Source organism: Monodelphis domestica, chromosome 3 (genome assembly GCF_027887165.1).
Source record: "Monodelphis domestica isolate mMonDom1 chromosome 3, mMonDom1.pri, whole genome shotgun sequence".
Classification (NCBI taxonomy): domain Eukaryota; kingdom Metazoa; phylum Chordata; class Mammalia; order Didelphimorphia; family Didelphidae; genus Monodelphis; species Monodelphis domestica.
In genome coordinates, this window is record NC_077229.1 from 57,799,403 (window position 1) to 57,820,971 (window position 21,569).

The 21,569-nt window shown below is 37.9% G+C and overlaps 1 protein-coding gene across 8 annotated transcripts in view; it reads left to right on the forward strand.

The window, feature by feature from the left end:
* Window positions 1-1,553: 1,553 nt before the first annotated feature.
* The window catches only part of SFSWAP (splicing factor SWAP), a 117,179-nt gene continuing 97,163 nt past the window's right edge, over window positions 1,554-21,569 (forward strand). The window contains exons 1-7 of one of the 8 annotated variants that reach the window (XM_056821925.1): window positions 1,554-1,996; window positions 5,063-5,232; window positions 5,806-5,937; window positions 11,115-11,203; window positions 15,307-15,532; window positions 17,610-17,719; window positions 19,230-19,365. In XM_056821925.1, coding sequence (XP_056677903.1) covers window positions 1,710-1,996; window positions 5,063-5,232; window positions 5,806-5,937; window positions 11,115-11,203; window positions 15,307-15,532; window positions 17,610-17,719; window positions 19,230-19,365 — 1,150 coding nt within the window. In that variant the 5' untranslated portion in view covers window positions 1,554-1,709. Of the gene's footprint in view, window positions 1,997-4,001; window positions 5,233-5,805; window positions 5,938-11,114; window positions 11,204-15,306; window positions 15,533-17,609; window positions 17,720-19,229; window positions 19,366-21,569 lie in introns of those variants that run through there. The other 7 variants (XM_003340766.4, XM_056821922.1, XM_056821923.1 and 4 more) reach the window with 7 other exon arrangements.

A 21,569-nucleotide genomic window follows, 5' to 3' on the forward strand; every position in this document is an offset into this window, starting at 1 on the left:
AGGAATCATGATCATGAGTCAAAGAACCTAAGGGCTAGAAAGAACTCTAGGTACCAACATTGTCCCTCCCATTTTACAAAAATGGAGAACAAGCCAGGTGGCTCTAAGATAAAATACAAATCCCCCTTAGTACTTTAAGCCTTTTGTATTATCTTTCCAGGCTTATTTCAGCTTTTCACACACTTTACTTTCTAGCTAATATGGTCCATAAGGTATTCCCCAAATTTGGCAATTTCTTCCTTGAGTCCAGGCCTTTGCTATGGCCATCCCCCATATTTAGAATGCACTCCCTTCTTATTTCTACCACTTGGAATCCTTAATTCCTGAGCTAACCCGGGTTTAGAATAACTGATGGGCCACAAACACATAGGGGCGTGTCTATTCAAAACAGATGAAGATAAAAAGTTAATAGTACTTGCTCTGACAGATGTTATAGAGACCAATCACCTCATTTTACAGGATGGATTTTCAAAGAGGAAATCTGGAATCTGCCATTAGTTCTGTGAGATCACAAAGATTTCCATTCCTCTAAGCCTCCATTTTCTCAGCTATAAGAGTTTAGACTACATTACTTCTGAAGTTTTCTAAATCTATGATCATTTGGAAATCTACTAAATTTCCCCCAAGTCTGGGAAGAAGGGTGGCAAAGCTAGGAGTTTAGTATAATGACTGGCATCAGTAGGTGCTTAATATGTTTATTGAATTTTGTATTGAGCAGGAGGTACAGCCTCCTTCCTGAATTTTCAGGTAAGGCAAACCTGGAGGCCCTAGAAGATAAAGAAAACATGGAACAATAGAAAGAGGAGTCTGGAGGAAGGGGGGAGAAGGGGAAAGCCCGGTCAGAGAGCCCTCTGAGAGTTAGCGATGTGGATTTGTCATTCACTATTTGTGCAACCTTGGGCAAGTCGTTTTCCTGGCTGGATAAAGACAAAATTGGTTTAAGTGAAGTCCAAGAACCATTTCACCTCTAAATATATCATTTAAGAACAAGCTTTTGAAAGGGGTAGGAGGGAAGAAATCATCCTGTCCGGAGGCAGGGGGATGGATGGAATGACCTTTCCACATTACCTCCCCCCTCACCCCAACAGCTTCTAGCTTCGTCCATGGGTCAGGTAAAGAGGATGGAAAGAGTAAGGCATGATTGTCAGAACAGATCCGCCCCCCAAATGCAGTTTCTACCTCCCCACCCTCACACACCCCACTCCTCTCAAATACCCCACCACACATCGTCCTCCTTTTCCTTTTCCCCCTCCTCCTCCTCCTCCCTTCCCGCCTCTCCCTGATACTTTCCAACTCGGAGCCACAACTATAGACCTCAATGGGTTTCGCACTTTCGACATCCGGACACATAGCCCCTAGAGAAAGGGGGGGAGTACAGACAAGCTCCAGGCAAACACTACCGCCCCTACCACCTAAATCACGCGAAATTACACACACACACACACACACACCCCACCAGCCCCAACCTGGGCCGCCTGGGCCTCCCTCTCTCCTGTGTTGAATCTGCGTTTCCGCGTCGCTGTCACAGCCCGCCGGAAGCTCCGTCATCTCTCCGCCGGAAATGGCGCTCCCGCCATTTTGTCCTCCGCCATGGCGGCGGTGCTGAGGCTGCGGCCGGGATGTGGCGCTTCTGACTGACGGGGCTTGACGGCCAAGGCGGGGACAGCGGGAGCATCCGTGCGCCCGCCGGGGGCGCCGTGCCCGCCGCCATGTACGGGGGAGGCGGCGGCGGAGGAGGAGGCAGCGGCGGCGGCGGAGGAGGCCGCGGGAAAGGCGAGCGGAAGACCGGCGCGAAGGAGGAGCCCGGGCCCGGCGGCGGCGGCGGCAGCGGAGGTGGAGGTGGCAGCGGTGGCGGCAGTAGCAGTGGCAGCCGGGTGGAGCTGCTGGTGTTCGGCTACGCCTGCAAACTCTTCCGCGACGATGAGCGGGCCCTGGCGCTGGAGCAAGGACAGCATCTCATCCCTTGGATGGGCGACCCCAAGATCCTCATCGACAGGTCGGTGCCTCCCCGCCCCTCCCCCTCCTGGCTCCTCGCCCCTCCCCCCCACCGGCGACGCCCCTCCCCCCTTCTCGCTCACTTGGTTCCGTCCGGTCCAGCGCCCGCCCGGGGCTGCCGAGGAGGGCATGAGGCCGCCGCTGCCCTGCGCGAGGAGCCGCCAGCCTCGGGAACGTCTCCGGCTGGCCAGCTGGCCTACCTTCTTCCCCTCCCACTCCCTCGTGGGGGAGGGCCTGGGGCCGGGGGGAGGGGGTCACTCGGACTGTGGCCTCTCCCTCTCCCTCGCTCTCTTCTCTGGTTTTGGTTGTAGTTTGCTTTTAAATGAGGCAGGGGGAGCCTCCTTGTTTAGGGCAGGATTGCTGGGTGGGGGGCGGTTGCCTTGTTGTGGAGGGTCGCGGACTTGGAGACTGCGGCTTGAACCCAGCATCCCCCACTCTCATTCTGAGTTGCTGATGTGGTGAGCCAAGCTGGAGATGGGCCCCTGGCTCTTGCAGTGTGACCTTGAGCGAGTCACTTCCTTCTGGACCTCAGCCTCTGCTCTCCCACCCCTTTCCCTGGTTTCTCCCTTCTCCAGGACTGATTTTCTCTCCTTCCCCTTCTCTGAGGCTGTTTCTCCTCCCCTACTTTTTTCTCCTGGACCCCAGTTTTTACACCCTTCCCCTGCTTCTTTTCTGAGATTCAGTTTCTACCCCCTCGTCCCATCCCTTTTTCTTTTCATCCCGTTTTTGGTTCTCAGTTCTTCCCTTCCTTCTCTTTGGTCTCTGTTTCCCCTTCTTTAAAAATGTAGTTTTGGAGTGGATGCTCTCCAAAGGTGCGATCCTAGAAGTGAGGCGGTGGAGATGAGGATTGCTTCGTGCCTGTGGAAAGTTGTACTTTGTTTTGGGGTACTTTGTGGGCCTCTGAGGCCTTGTCATCCAGGTGCTTAATGGTAGGGAAAGTTTCCTCTAACTGGAGTGTTGTTAGAAAGCATTATTTTAAAGAAGTTACTGGAGTTTTGGGCTTTCCTGGTTGAAGGTAGTAATGTTCTTAGTGATGGTTTCACTGTCTATAAAGTGAGGGGATGGGGGTGGGAAGGAAATATGTTGCTTCCTTTCAAATCAAGCCTGCCAAAGGTATTTGCTCTTCACTATTTGGAGCTGGGGGAACTGGGTCCCAGGAAGGTGATGCCTGAAGGTCTTTGATTTGAAAACATTGACATTACATGCTGTAGATTGTTTGCTCCCCTCTTTTGTCCCCCTTTTCCTTCTCCTTTTTGGGGTTTTGAAGCAGGGTTTTGGCAACACAACTTCTTGGGCCTGGATTGAAAACCTAACAGTGTGACAACTATTAGACTATGGAATAGTATCACCAAGGGAAGGAAGCCCATCGTTTGAAACATTTAGAACTGGATTCTGCAAAGCACTGGAAAATGTACTGTAGGGAACAGACTTGAACTGGCCGGGATGGACTACCATAATGACCTAATGGGTCTTTTCCATCTCTAACTTTTCTGTTTAAAGTTAAATCTAGAAATCAAGGACACTAAGGGAGTTGATGTGACAAGTGAGATCAGACCAGAATCAGATGTATTTATTGTTCTGCTAAAACTTTGTTGTGCATTAAACTGGTTTCTCTTTCATGATATTGCCCAGCCTTGTCTAGCAGCTCATTTTTCCAATGCTATTATTATTTGTTACAAATCAGTTATTAAGTGTGTGGTAATTGATAAGATTGCAATCTTTATACAGTTTTTCAATATACTGTATATAATTTGGGATAGGCCTTCTAAAAGTATTGGGGAGCAAACACTGCACATGTGAATGTATAATATTTTTTAAATAATTTACATTTGTAAGTTAAGGAGGTTTACAGATAAATAAAATTCATTTTGAAATTTAAAGAAATGCAGTAACCCTTACTGACTCTGGAGTCTGAGGACTTGGGTTCAAATACTGCCTTACCTATGTGACCTTGGGCAAGTCACTTAATTTCTTTGGGCCTGTTTCCTCATCTCTGGATTAAGGGAATTGAACTCGACTTGAGGTCCCTTCTAGCTTTAGATTTATGAAACTGTGGTCCTTCTTGTACTTTGGATTTAGATATTTTCTAAATACTTATATGATTAATAACTCATCATTTTTATTACATGGCAAACTCATTAAAGGTTAGGACAGACTTCTGTTTGTCATTTGTATTTTTATGAGACATAAAAATCTGGGTGTTTTAAAATTTGCAAACACACTCTTCCAGTTTAGTCTCAGAGTTGGCTTCATTAAGAGACTTTGGTGTAAAAAGATGCATGGCAGAGAACACTATTTGTAGTTTGCTGGAGTCTTGTCTATTAGTTCATGGAAGCAAAACATATAGGTGATATATTTTTGTGTTTCCGTTTCCTTGGGGATGGGGGAGGTGGTGATCTGTTTAGAAGAAATAAACTACTGCATCTTTTTATAGTTTTGCTGTATTTCTGGTGAACCTCCTTAAACTGCATGTATATGTTACTGTTCCTATGTATGTGTGTCTCTCTATCACATAACCCAGAACTTATTTCCTCAGCCAAATGGCTAGGGGACGAGCCTAGCCAAGATTTTACCTCCAATGGACGCAAGTTTCTTTGGTGAAGATCTCTCCTGAGAGTTCGGGACTAGCAGAAAGAAGCGAGGAAATTTCGACCGTTTGGTTCTTACGGATAGGTATTTATGTACTCGGGTTTGTGTGAATGTAAGCTACAGTATTTGACTTTTCAGAAAAAAAAATATTTTGCAAGTGGCATTGAATGGTTGGCAAAACCATAAACGGTAAGAACTATTACTGAAATGGATCCCATTTAAACTATTAAAGGATTCTTTGCCTTTAATTGTTAACTTTATCATCACAGAAAGGGATTTAGACTTTATTAAGATAACTTGAATTTAACAGTAGGCAAGAAGTAACTAGCAAAATTAAATATAAATCTGAGAAGAGTGTTTGTGTTTAGTTTTTAAAGTATTTTTTATTTCTTTATTTATAAAGGGTAAGTATTTAAATAATCGCACACAAAACCTTGCTCTTAATTTCCTTACATTGACCAGTTTGTTCATATTACAGATATGATGGACGCGGTCACCTGCATGACCTTTCTGATTATGATGCTGAGTATTCCACATGGAACAGAGACTACCAGCTTTCTGAAGAGGAGGCACGAATAGATGCCCTGTGTGATGAAGAGAGGTATTTAGCCTTGCATACGGACTTGCTTGAGGAGGAGGCAAGGCAAGGTACTGCTCAAGAAAAACTTACTTTAGCAACAAACTTTTTTTAAAAATTAAGTATTAAAAATTTACTCCCACTCATTTTTTATACTCACTCTTTCTGATATTATCTTGACAGTACCCAGTGGATTGGAAAAACAGGAGTCTTTGCGTATCTGAGAGGACCTCAGGATAGTTTATATGTAGAGCCACAAAGAATTTTCCCAGCTTTTGAGGGCAGACTGGGATTTGAAAAAAAAAAAACTCTTTAACTGTTCTTCTTTAACAGTATCGTATCAATTAAACTTGATGTTCTTGTCTTTGCCTTAACAATCTTTAATACAGTTCTTAATCCCCAAATTTTCTTAGCAGGAAGAAATTTTCCACAAAAGACGTGTATTCTGCTATCTGTGGGTAAAAATGTACTGACAAAAAGTACATATTAATAGAAGTGATGTGTGAACTTATCAATTCTTCACCTCAAAGTGAGGTTGAAAATAGTATTGTATGCGTCATTGATAGCTACAACTTTTGACATTTGTGCAAGTTTTAATAGTCAGCTTCCTTTGTGTTAATAAAGCATTCTTGTTTTTGTTCAAGAGGAAGAATATAAGCGACTAAGTGAAGCCTTGGCAGAGGATGGAAGTTATAATGCAGTGGGATTCACTTATGGCAGTGATTATTATGACCCTTCTGAACCAACAGAAGAGGAAGAACCCTCAAAACAAAAAGGTGAGAACAGAAATGTTATGGGATAAAATGTTGAGAATCATGGAATGCAAAAGGAACATTTGTTTCTGTCTTTAAAGTTATTTGTTAAATGTATTCTGTTAGACTGTGAACAATAATAATTACCAACATTTGTGTAGCACTTTACAGTTTTCAGAGCACTTCACTTTCTCCATACCCTGAGAGATAGGTGCTACCACTATCTCCATGTTATAAATTAGGAAACTAAGGCTGAGAAGTTAAGTGACTTCCCCTGAGTCACACATCTTTAATGTGTATGAGGTTGGATTCAAGCCTGAAAGTTCAGCATTCTTCCTTTTGTGCTACCTCACTGCCTCAAATAGAATTTTTCTAATTATTTGGAGCAGTTGTGTAGATTTTTAAGAAATCCTAGAAATATCCATGAAAAGTAGTAATAGAGTAAAATGGCAGCATCTTCTTTTCTGATAAAAAGAAGTTCAGAAATAGGACATTTCCTAATTACAGTTTCTTCAACTTGCTGCATTACACCAAGATGCCATGTCAGTTTGTTCTTACCATTGCTAATTTCCAAAAAGAATAAATACTCAAGTTCTGTGCATTACCTAAGGAATAGCACTGAAATGGGTTTTCTTAAAGAACCTAGGTTCTGATCCTGCCTTTTACTTTTACTGCCTGTGTGGTTTTGAGCAAGTCACTTAACTTCTGCAGGCTTCAGTTTCATCTACAAAATGAGGGAGTTGGACCATGTAGTCTCTAAGATCCTTTTCAGCTCTAAAACTATGATTGTGTAATGGTTGACACATTGATTGGGTTGGGGATATAGCTCAATTCAGATGCTACTCCATGAACTTTCTCTAATTAGACAATCAGAAAGAATTTGCTTTACCCTTTATTTCCTATGTCCCGGGCACTGTGCTACCTTCTGGGTTTACAGACTGAAATATCCCTGCCTTCAAGGTACTAAGAAACACACATGAGAGAGTGTATATACTACCTTTGTGGGGAGGCACTGGTAGCTGGGAATTTTGAAGAATGGCCTTGTGGAGGAGCTTTGAGATGAAATTGGAAGGAAATCAGGGCTTCCAAGTGGCAGCAAGAAGCAAAGGGCACATTCCAAGCCTGGGTAATAGTTTTTGCCAAGGCAAGAGATGGGATGTCATAGTTGCTGAGCAGCCAAAAGACAAAGTTGGCTACATAGTCCAGGACAGTACAGGATATTGGATAATAAGGCAAGGAAGATGGTCCAAAGTCAGTAAGCATTTATTAAGCATGTCCTTCGTGTTAGGCACCAAAATTAGTACTGAAGCTACAAAGAAAAGCAAAAACATAATCTCTGCTCTCTTAAGAGCTAAAGAAGGAGTACATAGGGCAGCAAAATGATCTGGAGGTGAGAGTTTCAAAGTTGATTTCATCGGACTGATGAATGATAAGTTTCTGGTGATCATGAAAACAAAGAGTTCAGCCAGGTAGAAAATGATATGGTGAAATCCCTGGTCCACCCTCTCCAAACAGCATGAGTAGGTTGGGATCAGGTTTTGCAATACTGAAAACCAAACAGAGGAGTTTGTGTTTGAACCTAGACATATAGGAAGCCATCAGAGTTCATTGAGCAAGGGCGATCAGATCTGCACTGTAGGAAAATCTTTGGCAACTCTAGACTTGAGGCAGAAAGGGCTAATTATCAGGCTATTACAACAGTCCTGCTGATGTAAACCTGAACTAGGTAAGTAGCTTTATGAATGGAAAGAAAAAGGCAGATACGAGACATTTTGGGAGGTCGAAATTTCAGACTTTAGCAACTGATTGAATATGTTGAATGGGAAAGGGGGAAGGAGTTGAGGGTAACTCCAGGTTTGCAAAACAAGACAATTGATGGGATGGTGGTATCCTCAACAAAAAAACAAAAGTTTTCACATAAGTGGGTTTGGGATGAAAGAGAAGTTTTGTTTTGGACATGTTGCTCCAGATATCTACAGAATAACCAGTTGGAAATGTCAAATAGATACTTGATGAGGCAAGACTAAATAGTGGTCAAGAGAAAGACTTGGGCTATATATAGACATCTGGGAATCAGTGGGATAATTATAACCCATGGGAGCCTACAATGAGATTACCAAGAGAGATTGTAAAGAGAGAAGAATCCTGGGACAGAGACTTGTCTTGCACTCAGTCTCAAACCACTTTGAAGCTCTCTTATGAACTTAGCATATAATGTAGCTAACTATTCATCTCATTACATCCCCAACAATCTTTGAGATCAGATCCATGGAGATATTTAGGGACTGAGTTTCATTTAAATTTGACTCCTCCCCCACCACTATCCAGTGCCTACCATAGTGTTCTGGATGTAGTAGGTGCTTGATTGATATTTCTTATACTGACATTTCAAAAGGATGTTGATGAGATAGATGTCATGTAGAACAGAGCTCTCACACAATTTGACCCAGACCAAATTAAAATGTAATTGGAAGATGTTGAACAAAATAAATAAAAATACAGTGTAATAAATAATAATTAAAAAGTCAATATGGAAAGGCTGCAGTGATCTGTTTCTATTTGATGTTACTGATAGAGTTTGTCAGTAACTGATGTTATTAGATTAATAGTCAAAAGCCTGTGGTATCAACATAAAATGGACATTTACAAGGTTTTCAGAGTTACTTAAAGCAAATATTCTTTGGGCATATCATTAAAACCAAATCCCAACCTAGAATTAACTTACCCAAATGTATCTTCTGCAGTCTGCTTTTGCAGAAATAAAAAGAAGTAGCAGCTTGATTTCCCTGTAAATTTTGTAATATCCAAAGCTTGTATTTTATGTTATTTTTAAATTATACTTTATTAACTCTGAAAATTTATTGTTCATAGTTTTCTACGTACTAACCACTCTAAAACTTTTACATTTTAAATATAAAGTAATAGATACCACTATCTTGGATACAGTAACTTTTTTAGGTGAAACTCAGCTGTCATCCTCACTATTCTAGAATGAGCTAAGAACCAGGAAATGAAAAAGGGCCTCTGGATAGCCAAAATAAATGCCAAATAGAAATACCCTGTGTACTTTACTCTTAGTTGAGACCCTCAGGACTGATTTACTTTTTAAGATTTATACAGTTCTAACGAGCTTTTGGATATTTGGTTTCCAAACCCACAATGGATTAGAAGCAGAAAATTAGTGAGAGAAGGAGATATAGGCACAATGACCATAGTAAAAATTGTTTGCTTTCATTCTAATAACAAATAAGTAGATTTATTTAAAACCTATCAAAACTCAGAAGTCACAGTATTCTGGCATTAGTTAGCACAGAGGCAAATAGTACACACCTCAATTGGCCCTGGGGACATCACTAGTTTTTACAACACAGTATAATAGTTGATGTTCATATTAATGGCCTTGAGTCACAAAAGAAAGGAGTTAGTTTATGGTTAGTGTTTCTAAGCAGGAAATTATTGTGTAATATTTTACTAAAATGATGAAAAATATTTGGGTTTTTTATTTAAGGCTGTTAAAGATGAATTCCCTAGGTAAGTGAGAGTTTAACTGTCTTAAATTAAAAAAAACAAACAGATATTTTCCATCATTTTAGTGAATTCATCTTTCCAGAGTATTTTATTCTCTAAGGTTTTGTTAGGCAAGATTTTACTATAGCACCCTGCCTCCAGAAAGTGCCAAGGATTTCAATATGCTACAGTTCTTTAATTCATTATCCTAAGAAAGAGTCTTAGAAACATCATTGTGAAACAAGGGGGGGGGGAATGAAATGAAGTAGTCAGGGGAGAGCCACAACCACTGTCTTTATTGTTATCTGTAAGGTTAAATTCTCATCAATCTAGGTAACAAACCAGATAACAGCCAAAGATAGTTCCTTAGTAAATGTGTTGGAGTTGGGGGAAGGTGGTGGTGTTTGTCGGTCTTGGTCTTAATTACCTGGGACACTGAGAAATTTAGGAACTTGTCTGTAGCCACATAGCTGGTCTGTGACCAATGCTAGACTGGGACTTCTCTTCCTAACTCTAAGATCAGACTCAGTCCAGTATAAGTATTCTTCTAGAGAAGATTTCCACACATATGTTATGAGTATATGTTTCTTTATAGAGTAATAGCCCAAAAATATTGGTACAAGTGTGTAGTGAAGTGAATCTACATTCACATCCAATTAAAAAGCAGCAGATTTTGGTTTAAAAAAAAAACTATTAATTTCAGAAATAGTTTTTCATAATTTATTTTTTGCAGTTTTAGGCCACACCCTTTTGCAAAAAGCCTTTTGCTTGGTGAATGTTAAGAAGTAGAAAAACAATCAGCACATGTACATGATGGCTTTAAGTAAATATAGTAAAAAGTAAGCTCCTCAAGGCTTGAAATTGGTTGAGTTTTTAGGCTGTGTGTGTGTGTGTATATATATATATATATCCCCAGGGCCTAACACAGTGTCTAACATATATATAGCAAAAGAATCAAAATGAGTAAATTAAGTCTTAATATTAGTAGAAGCAGCACAACTCTTTTGACAGAAGTATTTGGATGGCTTACCCTCAGTGATCATTTAATAAAATTAAGATGACCATTCACTATAATACTGAGTGTATGTTATGTGCTCTACTGTCTGGCCACCCACAAAACCCATAATGGCACACTGCCTTACAGCTTGGCTAATAGGACACAACCAAACACATCCAACAGAGAATCATAGAAAATACTGGATTCTTTGTTTCAGATTATGCTGCATAAATTTGGAGAAGGTAGAAATCAATAGGCTAGAGGTAGGCTAGAGCAGTTGGGGACAGTTTCATAGAATTGATAGGACCTTGAACATATGGGTTGTTGCAGAGGAAGTGTGGGCCCTAAGGAAAAAGGAGAGGCATGGTGGTCAATGACCCAACATAGGTGAGCTTAACCTCTTTTCTTTCTCCATATATATAGCTTTATGATGCTTCAAAATAAACCTCTTAAAATTTACTTTGGAGAATGCCTTAGCAGGATCAATTAAACACTTAAAAATTTTGTCTATAGCTGTGGTTGTTAATGATTTGATACATGATATAAGAGAAAATTGGAAGATGTTTTAAGAAGTAGAGTATAAGCAGTGAATTGGCATTATGTTGGCTTATTTTATTCCCTCATTTATTATTGCTTTCCATGAGGTATTTTATTTACTGTCATTGTTTTACATTCATATTTTCTGTCTTTTTTGCAGTTGAAAAAATTGAGGCAGAAAATTCAGAGGAAAATGAAGAACCTTTCATTGCCCCATTAGGATTGAATGTGCCTTCCGATGTGGAGCTGGTATGTGAACTTCTGTCTCATAAACAATATTTGTTACAGTATTTTCATAACCTTTGTCTAAGAACTCAAGCTCTTTGCAAGCTCAAGTGCTTGCCAAAACCTGAGGTTAGGGAAGGAAGTAAGAAAAAGTCTTGGCAGAATAACTCAATTTAACGCAGGGCCACATTTAAATATAGCACAAACACCCTGATTAACTAGACTTTCAAGTCTAATTTCAAGTATTTGTGTTCAAGAATTTCAAGTAAATGTGTTGTTCTGACTTGCACCAGGTGCCTTATGCTTTTTTAAATTAAATTTCATTTTTTCATTTAACAAGCACTTATTTTCTCTCAATCCCATACCCATGGAAGGGGAGTGAGGATTGGAGAAATGGGGTGTCATAGTCAAATGCATAGTCAAGCAAAACAAATTCCCACATTTCCATGTCCAAAATTATGTGTCTCATTCAAAATATTTAGTTGGACACCTCTCTGAGGAAGTAGTAGTGCTCAGTTGGTCATTTGATTGATTAGAATTGTTAAATCTTTCAAAATTAGTTCATTTTTACAGTGTTGTTATTTAAAAATTGATCTCCTAACTGCTCTCACTTCAATCTGCATTAGTTCATGAAAGTCTTCCCACATTTCTCTGAAACTATTTCATCCTTATAGCACAATAGTATTCTATACAATTCCATCTACCATATTTTGTTTAGCCATTCCCCAGCTGATGGACATATCCTTAGTTTCTAGCTCTTTGCTACCACAGAAAGAGCTACTCTAAATATTTTTGTATATTCAGATTCTTTTCTTTGATCTCTTTCATGTAAGGACCTACCTATGGTATTGCTAAGTCAAATGATAGGTATTATTTAGTAACTTCAGGAGCATAGTTACATATTATTTGCCAGCCTGACCTGAGCAATTCATAGCACACTAACATTTGTTTTTCCATATCCCCTCATGCTTAAACTTGCAAAGGTTGCTTTGTGCAAACGTCCAGTATCCTTTATGGGAAGATTGGCTCCTTATTTTTCAGATGGGAAAAACCAAGTCACTCCATGCTAGTGTAATGTTAGCACTCCTCCCAATTGATGTTCTTTGCATTAAATTGTGTTGCTTTTCAATTAAGGGCATGTTAAAATCGGCTTTTCCAAAATCACTTTGCTTTATGACTTTTTAAAAGGCTACATGGGAGTGTAGGCTGTAAATGTGGTAGAAACTCCTTGGCCTGCTACCTATGGTCCTTCTTAACACTTTCATCTCTCTCCTCTTCTTGGCTTTGTCATATACTCCTTTCCACCTAGTCTACATTCTAGTCCCCTCTGTGTTCTCCTGCCCCCTTCCTGTTTTTATGTCAGTTTAAATCCTACCCAAGTTAGGTATCAACTCTTCCATGACCTCTCCCCTGATCCCTCTCCTTCCTCATATTTCTCAGAGCATTTCAAATCTCTGTTACATTTTTAACCACTTTTACTCTCATTAAACTGTAAGCTCCTTGAGGGCAAATAGTATGGTTTTTCCTTTTGTGTCCTCAGTGGATGCCTTACATATAATAGGTCCTTAATCTATTTATCAAATAAAATGGGACAATGCTTTGGGAATTATGTATAGAGGAGTTTTCATTCTCAAAAATGAACCTGGTGGTTGTTGTTTTTTTATCTTTCTTTGTACTTAGGAGGTATATCAAAGTAGTTCCCATAGCTACTTCCATATTCTTCACTGAAACAGACTGTACTCAGTGCAAATGGTGCTTATGTGAACTTGTCCATTTCTACCATAAATCCCCCTATATTTGCAAAAGAAAAAAAGTTAAGTAGGCATTATTAAGGGTCACATCTGGGGGCAGCCAGATGGCTCAGTGGATTGAGAGCCAGGCTCTGAAAGGGGAAGTCCTAGTTCAAATCTGGCCTTGGACACTTCCTAGCTGGATGTCCCTGGGCAACTCACTCAACCTCATATTACCTAGCCCTTACTGCTCTTCTGCCTTGGAACTGATACTTAATATTTATTCTAAGATGGAAGGCAATGGGATGTTGTTTGTTTGTTTGTTTGTTTTTAAAAAATCACAGTCTTTCTTAATCATCTTTCAAACTTGTAAGCTGTTAGACAATTGTTTGTACTCATTATTGGATTCCTGCTTCTTCTGGCATATGCATTGTGTTTTAGAGTTGTTAATTCTTTGCATATTGGGCCATTTACATGAATCCTTGCTTAAAGTCAAAGTAGTCACTGGACATGATGGCATATACCTCTAATCCCCACTACTAGAGGAAGCTGAGGCTGATGGGTCATGTAAGCCTAGGGAGTTTTGAGCTTCATTTGGGCTAAAGCCAATTGAGTATCTGTTATCAAGATGGTAAACTATGAGAGTAGGCGGCCACCAAGATGCCTTAAGAAGGTTATACCAGGCCAGATCAGAAACGGCATGTCAAAGCTTCCATAGTAATCAGCTGTGGCTCTGGGCCTGTGAGGGTCAGCCTTGATGAGATAAAGAGACCCAGTCTCTTCTTTCTCCCCCTCAAAAAATCAAAGTAGTCATTTTCTTACCCATAACAAAAATCTGTCATTAAACAGATTATTATATATATAATAACATAGGGAAAATGCTGTGGTGGAAGTATAAGGAAACCTAGGTTCTAGACAAAATTCTACTGCTATTTCTATAACTTTGAGCAAAAGCTTTCTTTTAGCCTCAGTTTCTTTACCTATATGAGAGGGTTAGCTTAGATCAGCAGTTCTCAACCTCTCAATTTGTAGCAATGAGAATACATAATGCATATCAGGTATTTACATTCCAAATCATAACAGTAGCAAAATTACAGTTTTGAAGTAGCCACCAAAATAATTTTTTGATTTGGGATCACTGCAACATGAAGAACTGTATTGTGGGGTCACGGCATTAGAAAGGTTGAGAACCACTGGCTTAGATGATCTCAAAAGTCCTAGCTTTAAAGTGCTATTATTTTCGTCTTAAAGGGATAATAATTATAATTATAATATAGTCAGGTGTGGCCAAATTGGAGAAAATACTAACGTTATAATTGCAATTTAAAACCTCTGCTTTTTTAATGTCTTCATCTATAAAATAAGAACATAAAATAAGATGATCTCAGAAGTCCCTTCCCATTCTAAAATTCTGTTCTTTTAAAAGAAAAAAGGTAACTATAGCTGTGGATAGTCAGAACGTAGTTAAAGAATAACAATACTGTAATTGCAGTTCAAGATCTCTGCTTTTGAATTTTCCTTTAGAATATACTCTTTTAATCTGGTGTTTGATAGGGTTGACAACATATTATTAGTAAACCATTCTACCCATTTTTGTGATTCTAGCTACTTTGTAAAGTTTCCAATAATTTTTTTCAGCCAGTGTAGGCATAATAACATCATTAAAATGTCTGATTTTAAGAAGTTTATGATTAATGAGAAAATCTTGGTCAGCAAAAGCAGACTTTACTAGAAAAAATAATGAATGTCATCTGAATGTGATTGTTTTTAAGAGAGAAAGAATTAGTCCAAAGAATCCAAATTATTCTTACAGTGTTTCATCAAGCACAGTGAAAGTTTATATCAGTATCTGCTTTAGTGTGAAGTATATAGCAACAAATATGATAGAACATAAACATAAAACTAATTTATTTGGGAGTCAATAAATAACTTTAATTGTAGGCATTTATCCTTTTTAAGTACAAAACATGAGATTGGTTTAGGAATAAAATTTGAAATGAAACTTGTTTATTTTTATGAAGTATCTGAACAATAAAATTACAGCAAGCTTCTCAGCTCCCTAGTTTTAATGAGGATTGTTTTTAATTTCATTTTTGAAGGCATTTTATAAATGTATAAGTTTAAGGTATATTCTATCAGTTTCTGCCTCTTCAGTTCATCTAATGTTTATTAAATGCTTGTTCAGTGTAGGGGTCAGGGTGAGGGCACTGACAACATGTGCTCTCCCTGTTGAGCATCTGTTAAGTCTAAGGGCTAACTGAAGTATGGGTCAAACCTTCCCTGATGGCTTTGGGAGAGACTGGCAGATGCAGGACTTGTCTCGAAGGGCTGGCTTAGCTGGTGTGCTGCTAAAGTTGTACCAACCATGCATTTGAGGGTACTCGGTTTTTCTTGCAGCCACCAACAGCGAAGATGCATGCCATCATCGAGCGTACCGCCAATTTTGTCTGCAAGCAGGGGGCTCAGTTCGAGATCATGCTGAAAGCCAAGCAGGCCCGCAACTCCCAGTTTGACTTTCTGCGCTTCGATCACTACCTCAACCCCTACTATAAACACATCCAGAAAGCGATGAAGGAAGGGCGATACACCGTTCTGACAGAAAACAAAAGCGAAGAGAAGAGAAGTATGTATGCCCTGTTTTGTTGTCTTTCTGAGCTCAAGACTGAGACACTAATGACTGGTTTTAGTGTTATAACCAGCAAAAACAAGAAAGATATTTCAGAGCTCCATGGGACTGAACTGTCTATTTTATAATTAAGAGATAGCGTGTCTTTATGGCTGTTTTCCAAAGTTTTTTATTGTACACCCAGTTATTAAGAAACTTGAGCAGTTTCTTCATTTACTTAAAAGTTTTATTCCTGTATTGCTGTATAAAACTTACACAAAATAAATATTTAAAAAGAATCAAATCAAGATGAAATAATATTTGAAGAATCAAATCAAGATGAAATAATATTTGATCTTAGAGGTAAAAGGAAACTATCAGAGGTTGAATAGTGGAGTAGCATGATCAGATCTAAAAGCATATCACTTTGGTAACTATGGAGGATGGATTGGGGGTGGAGGGACTTGAATCAAGGAGTTTCAATTTGGTTACAAATCACTGAGTGAGTGATGGTTCAGGAGATGAGGGTGAATTGGGGTGATGGGCACATGAGAGGAGAGAAGAAAAGGTGTATTTGAGAGATGGAGATAGAAAGAACAGGACAGAGCAGTTGGTTTGATCTGTGGAATGAAGGTTCAAAAATGACACTGTGATAATAAACTGGGGAACTTTGAAGTGTGATAGAAATCCCAGTAGTGGGTTGGGGGAAATGACATCATAACATCTGGGATACAATTCCAGGCCCCATCTATTCCTGCTTGTCCTGTGTGACTAAATGTTGGACTGAAGGTCACCTAAATTTATTTTTAATTAAAATGTAGAATTGTACAATCTACAGAAGTTGTAAGTTGAGAATATTGTATAACCACTGATTTCTCTAATGTAAATATTCCACCATGGTTTGTCGTACCTCTCAATCATTTTCCCAATTTTCTTATACATTTTTACTGTAGACCCTTATATTCTTTTGAGTCCGAAGCCTGAACATGGTTGTCAAAAACGACAAAGTGAATTTGAAAATTGGCCTGGTTTATTTCTGATTAAATTATTCGCACTTAAAGTAAAGCCTACTCTGAAGACTCCTTATGTCATTATCATGTCAGAATCATAGTGTTTTCTCAAAGGCTCTGCCATAAGACTATACCAGGTTCCTCTATGCTTGAAAGCCTACCACATGCCTTAGACTCCATGTTCTACAAGTTCAAAGAGACTCCTCACTACATGGGCCTCCAGGCAATGATCACAGTAGATTTTAAAGACAGTTTGCTACAGACAGATTGTTCAGTCAGAAATGTGCCAATGCTGGGGACAGATAGATGGCTCAGTGCATTGTTCAGTCATTCAGTCACGTTCAACTCTTCATAATCCTGTGGATCATACTATTCACTGGCAAAGATACCAGAGTGGTTTGCCATTTCCTTCTCCAGTGGATTAACTTCTTTAAGAGGCTTGCCCATAGTCAAAAAGCTAGTGTCAGTCTATCCACTGAGCTACTTAGCTGCCTCTAAACTCCAGGTAATAGTTATTAATTCTATTAATCAGGCCATCCCCAGTGAGATTCAAAATAGAACAAATTAAACTTTGTTTTCCTTTCCCATCTTTATAAAGGTAAAATCAGATCCAAATAAAGGAAGCTTAGACTGTAGAGAATATCTGTAGATGAAGAGAATCAATGGATTCCTCAAATTCATAAACTAAGGTATAAGATCCTTGAGTTATTTTTAAGTACTCTTTGCCTGGAGTCATTTCTTTCTTCCTCATCTGCTCCTAACTTCCTGACTTACTGGCAACAATGTCTATTCACAGAGTAGGAAAAGACAAGATCTACCAAATTGCCATCCTAAATTGTGCTACTAGTTAAAGGTAGCATTAACAGTTAAGCAAAATCCATGAATAGTTGGCCCTGTTAGATTGTGGGGCAGGAGATAGCTTAACATCAAGATAATAGGAAATCATCCAAATGAATTTTATTTGGATAATCATGAAATGTTCGTAACTATATTTTTAAGCTATTTAGTTCATCTGTATTTTGCTGGAACTTCTGCTTTCTTTGTTCTTTCATTCCCCAAATTCTAAAAATATTTTATTGACTTAGATTCAGGGGCCAACTCAGATGATGATGATGATGATGACGATGATGGTAATTACCTCCATCCATCACTCTTTGCTTCCAAAAAGTGCAGTCGTCTGGAAGAGCTTATGAAGGTATTTGTCTTGATCTTGTACTATGTTTTTGATAATATTATTACAAAATTATCTGGAAATTTAATGATTGGACCAAATTCTAATGTTAATACCAATGTGAAAACACAACAATGTAATTATTCATTTTATTAGCTTCTGATTTTGTTGATTAGTGCCTAATTATTTGCTTGGTGGTATAAAATTCTTCTTAAATATTTCATTAAACAAATTTTAAATAGTATATCATGGCTTCTTTTTCTATTGACTATTACTTGTATTAAAGCCTCCTAAGTTAGTCTTACAAATCTTTTTTATTATACATATTCTTTTGTAACTTACATTAAGTGTCAAGTAGTTATACTGACTTTTAAGGTACTCTGGTCCCATTACATATTGAGTTTAGAAAATACAAGCATTTTCTTGGTATTGCTTGAACTTAAATATTCTCAGAGTTGCAGAAATATTTTGCTAAATTTACTTTGACCTTAGTTTAATCATTTTAACATAATATGGTTAAAATGACCAACTTGACAGAAGCAAAAATGTACAGATTGATGTATGTCAACTAAATATCATGAGATATTATGGCTGACTGTTTATAATGATCACCACCCTTGTTACTCAAGATAAGTATGTGACTGAAACACTGGAGTATGCAGGAACATTGTCCTTTCTGTTATCTCTCCTGTTCTGTCACAGACAAGAATTTGCTCTTTCTCTCTGCCCAGTCCATGTCATAAAGAAGTTAGTAAGATTATCTTGCCCAAAATTCAGAACAGACAGTCTGCCAGCTATTATCTGAAAGAAACAGAAATTCATCAGATAGACTTGGGCATGTGGTTTCTAATAAGCCAACATGGTTGACCCTCAGAGAATGAATAAACCTTGTTCACTTTCTGCTGAGACTTCAGTAATTAGAATTCACCATCTCTCTGAAGGAATTATAAAGTGATTGGTTCCCTTAAATGGGCATTTTAGCCTGTTCTTTGGCAGAAATTTCATCTGTGCTTAAATGTGTCTTGATCTTTCTCTTAAGTGGTTGTTGATAAATTTGGAGCAACTTTGATGTTAATTGAATTCTTTTATAACTCAAGATAATACTTTGGGCATATAATTGCTCTTCTTAAGTGACTTGTTTTCCAAAAACAGCATAATTGGGGAGAATTATAAGGTTTTTCCCATAGTCCTTAGTAGAAGCATAATAATTGGGGCAGCTAGGTAGCACAGTGGATAGAACACCAGGCTTATAGTAAAGATGACCTGGATTCAAATATGGACTCAGATACTGCCTAACTTTATGACCCTGAGCAAGTCATTTAACCCCAGTCGCCTAGCCTCTTCTATCTTAGAATTGATCAATTCTAAGATAGGAAGTAAGATTTTTCAAAAAAACATGACAACCGCAAGGTTTTCTGAAACTTGAGGAAGAATTAAAGTTGTTTCACTCAAAAGTTGAAAACTTTAAAAAAGATTTTTTTTTAATAGAGCTTAAAAGATGGTAAATGTTGAAATATTGTCTTTTTATCTGTAGCCATTGAAAGTGGTGGATCCTGATCACCCCCTTGCAGCACTTGTTCGTAAAGCCCAAGCTGATAGTAATGCGTCTACCCCACAGACAGCAGATGGGGCAGCTGTGCAGACGGGACAGGTGGAGTACACTTCAGATTGTAAGTATATTGCCATAAGATTTTAGGGGTTGTAATGATACTGTTACACAGAATTCAGAAAACTATTATACTCTGAGTGGATAGTGTATCATTATGTATTAATATATAGTTATTCTCCCCCAAAATTGGCTATATTTAAGTCATTTTTATTATTTAAAGATTAAAAACTGGAGGAATTTTGAAGTCTTTTTCAAAGAGCCCTCAAGAGGTATCTGTCTTACAGATCTTATTCTCTCTTTTTTTGGCTCATGTTATTTGATAGTTAAATATTTAATGAGAAAGGACTTTTAGCAAAAGGCACTAAAAATCATTTGTGCTATCAATTTGGCATGGAAATCTGATAATGAATGTGTAGTGCTAACATCTATAAAGCAAGATCCTTTCAGCTAAAGATTAGAATTAAGTCTGATCTAATTCTAGTACTGATGTCCATTTGGGACCAAGAGAAGCTTTCATTAAAAAAAGTTAACTATATTTTCCTTGGAATTGAAAAAAATTCCCCTTTCAGTGAAGAAAAGTTAAATGAGCATTTGATTTTAGAGTCTTATGTATGTTTTGTATTTCAAAATGAGATAATTGAGAAACTTTTTCTAGACACACAAAACAAAACATTTAAATTTGCCTTACGCGATTAAAACTTCAGGACATTTTAACATTTTTTAAAATAATGACTGTGCTATACTCGTAAGACTATCAGACTTTTGGTTATTGGGGGAAATTATAAATGAATATTGAATTACTGAAAATGAATACTGTGTATTCACTGTTTTATCTCTAGATTATATATTTGTAAATCAAGTGGTGGACTGATAAGAATTGGTATTGTGTTGTCAACTTAAAAAGGGTTTCAGAAATGTAAATTCACTTTTAATTATGCCAATGTGAAGCTCGTTACATTTTTTCTTTGATTTCTGCTGTTCATGATGATGCTACATGGATAGAATGAAAATAATTTAAATGGATGGTAGTACTTCATTTTTAAAAGATTCTCATGAAAATTAATTGCTGGATGCAAAAAAACAAACATTTTAATACTTAAAAGATTGATTGCACTGAAAATAGAAAGTGGTGCATTTTATTCTTTAACCTGGGAGATCAGAAGTTCATAAACATTAGTTTGGTACCTATTTTATACCATTTCGGTATATATTACTGACATGCATAAATGCTGGGTTATGTCTACCTCAATTATTTTGAAGACGCTTCTTTGCACAACTCATCATATAAATGTGAAATGATAATAGAGGTCATAATCAAAATTTGCTTAGTAGTTGTGAGAGATTCCTCATTGTGTGACTGGGAAAGTAGAATATCATAAATACTAGACCTTTATTTGAGGGAAAATTTAAAATTAATTCTCTTTTTTACTTATTTTATTTAAAATTCCTTGAGGGTGACACTCTTTTGATCCTGATGAGAATTTACTCCTGGAAAAACTTCATACAGTCTCTAACTAAAAAAATGGAATTGTTGCTTAAAGTGGTCCTAGGTAACCCATCACTGAAGGTCTTCAGATGAAGGCTCATTGATCAGATTGAATTTATTGTAGAGGGCAGTCTCTCTTTGGCTACTAGTTTGACTACCTCAGGGGTATCAAATGGTTGCATCCCTAACCATATATAAAATGCAATTTGGGAACATTTAACAAAATAAAAATAAAAAAAATATAGCTAATACTGCATTTTAAAACTAAAGCAGAAAGTAGCTGCAAGGATCTTTTTGAATGGCTTAATGACCCCAATTTCTATTTGAATTTGACAAATAGCTTCTAGTGCCCCTTCCAGTTCTGAAATTCTATGAGTCTAAGAATAATCAGACTTGTTTTTTATTTGGTCTCAGCTTTCAACCAGTTTGCAGATTTTATATTTTGCAAATGTTGAACTGCTCCATCAGATTTACTATAGTAGAGTTAAAGAGAATAAAATATTGATACTGAAGACTAACTGACCAATTTTAGATTTGAAGGGGACCAGATGGAGCCTGTTCTAAATGTTGGAATTGAGAAAGAAAATACTGCCTTTATCAAATGATTGTTCATATTTTGAGTAAAAATGCTTAATTCTATAATTTCTTGTTTCCAAATCTATAAAAAGTTGGTTATGCCCATATTTGGATATGTAATACAACTTTGAAGACTAATTAATCCCATATTGCTTATGATCTTTAAGTAGCATTTTTCTTTTAACAATAAGTATTTCTGCTTT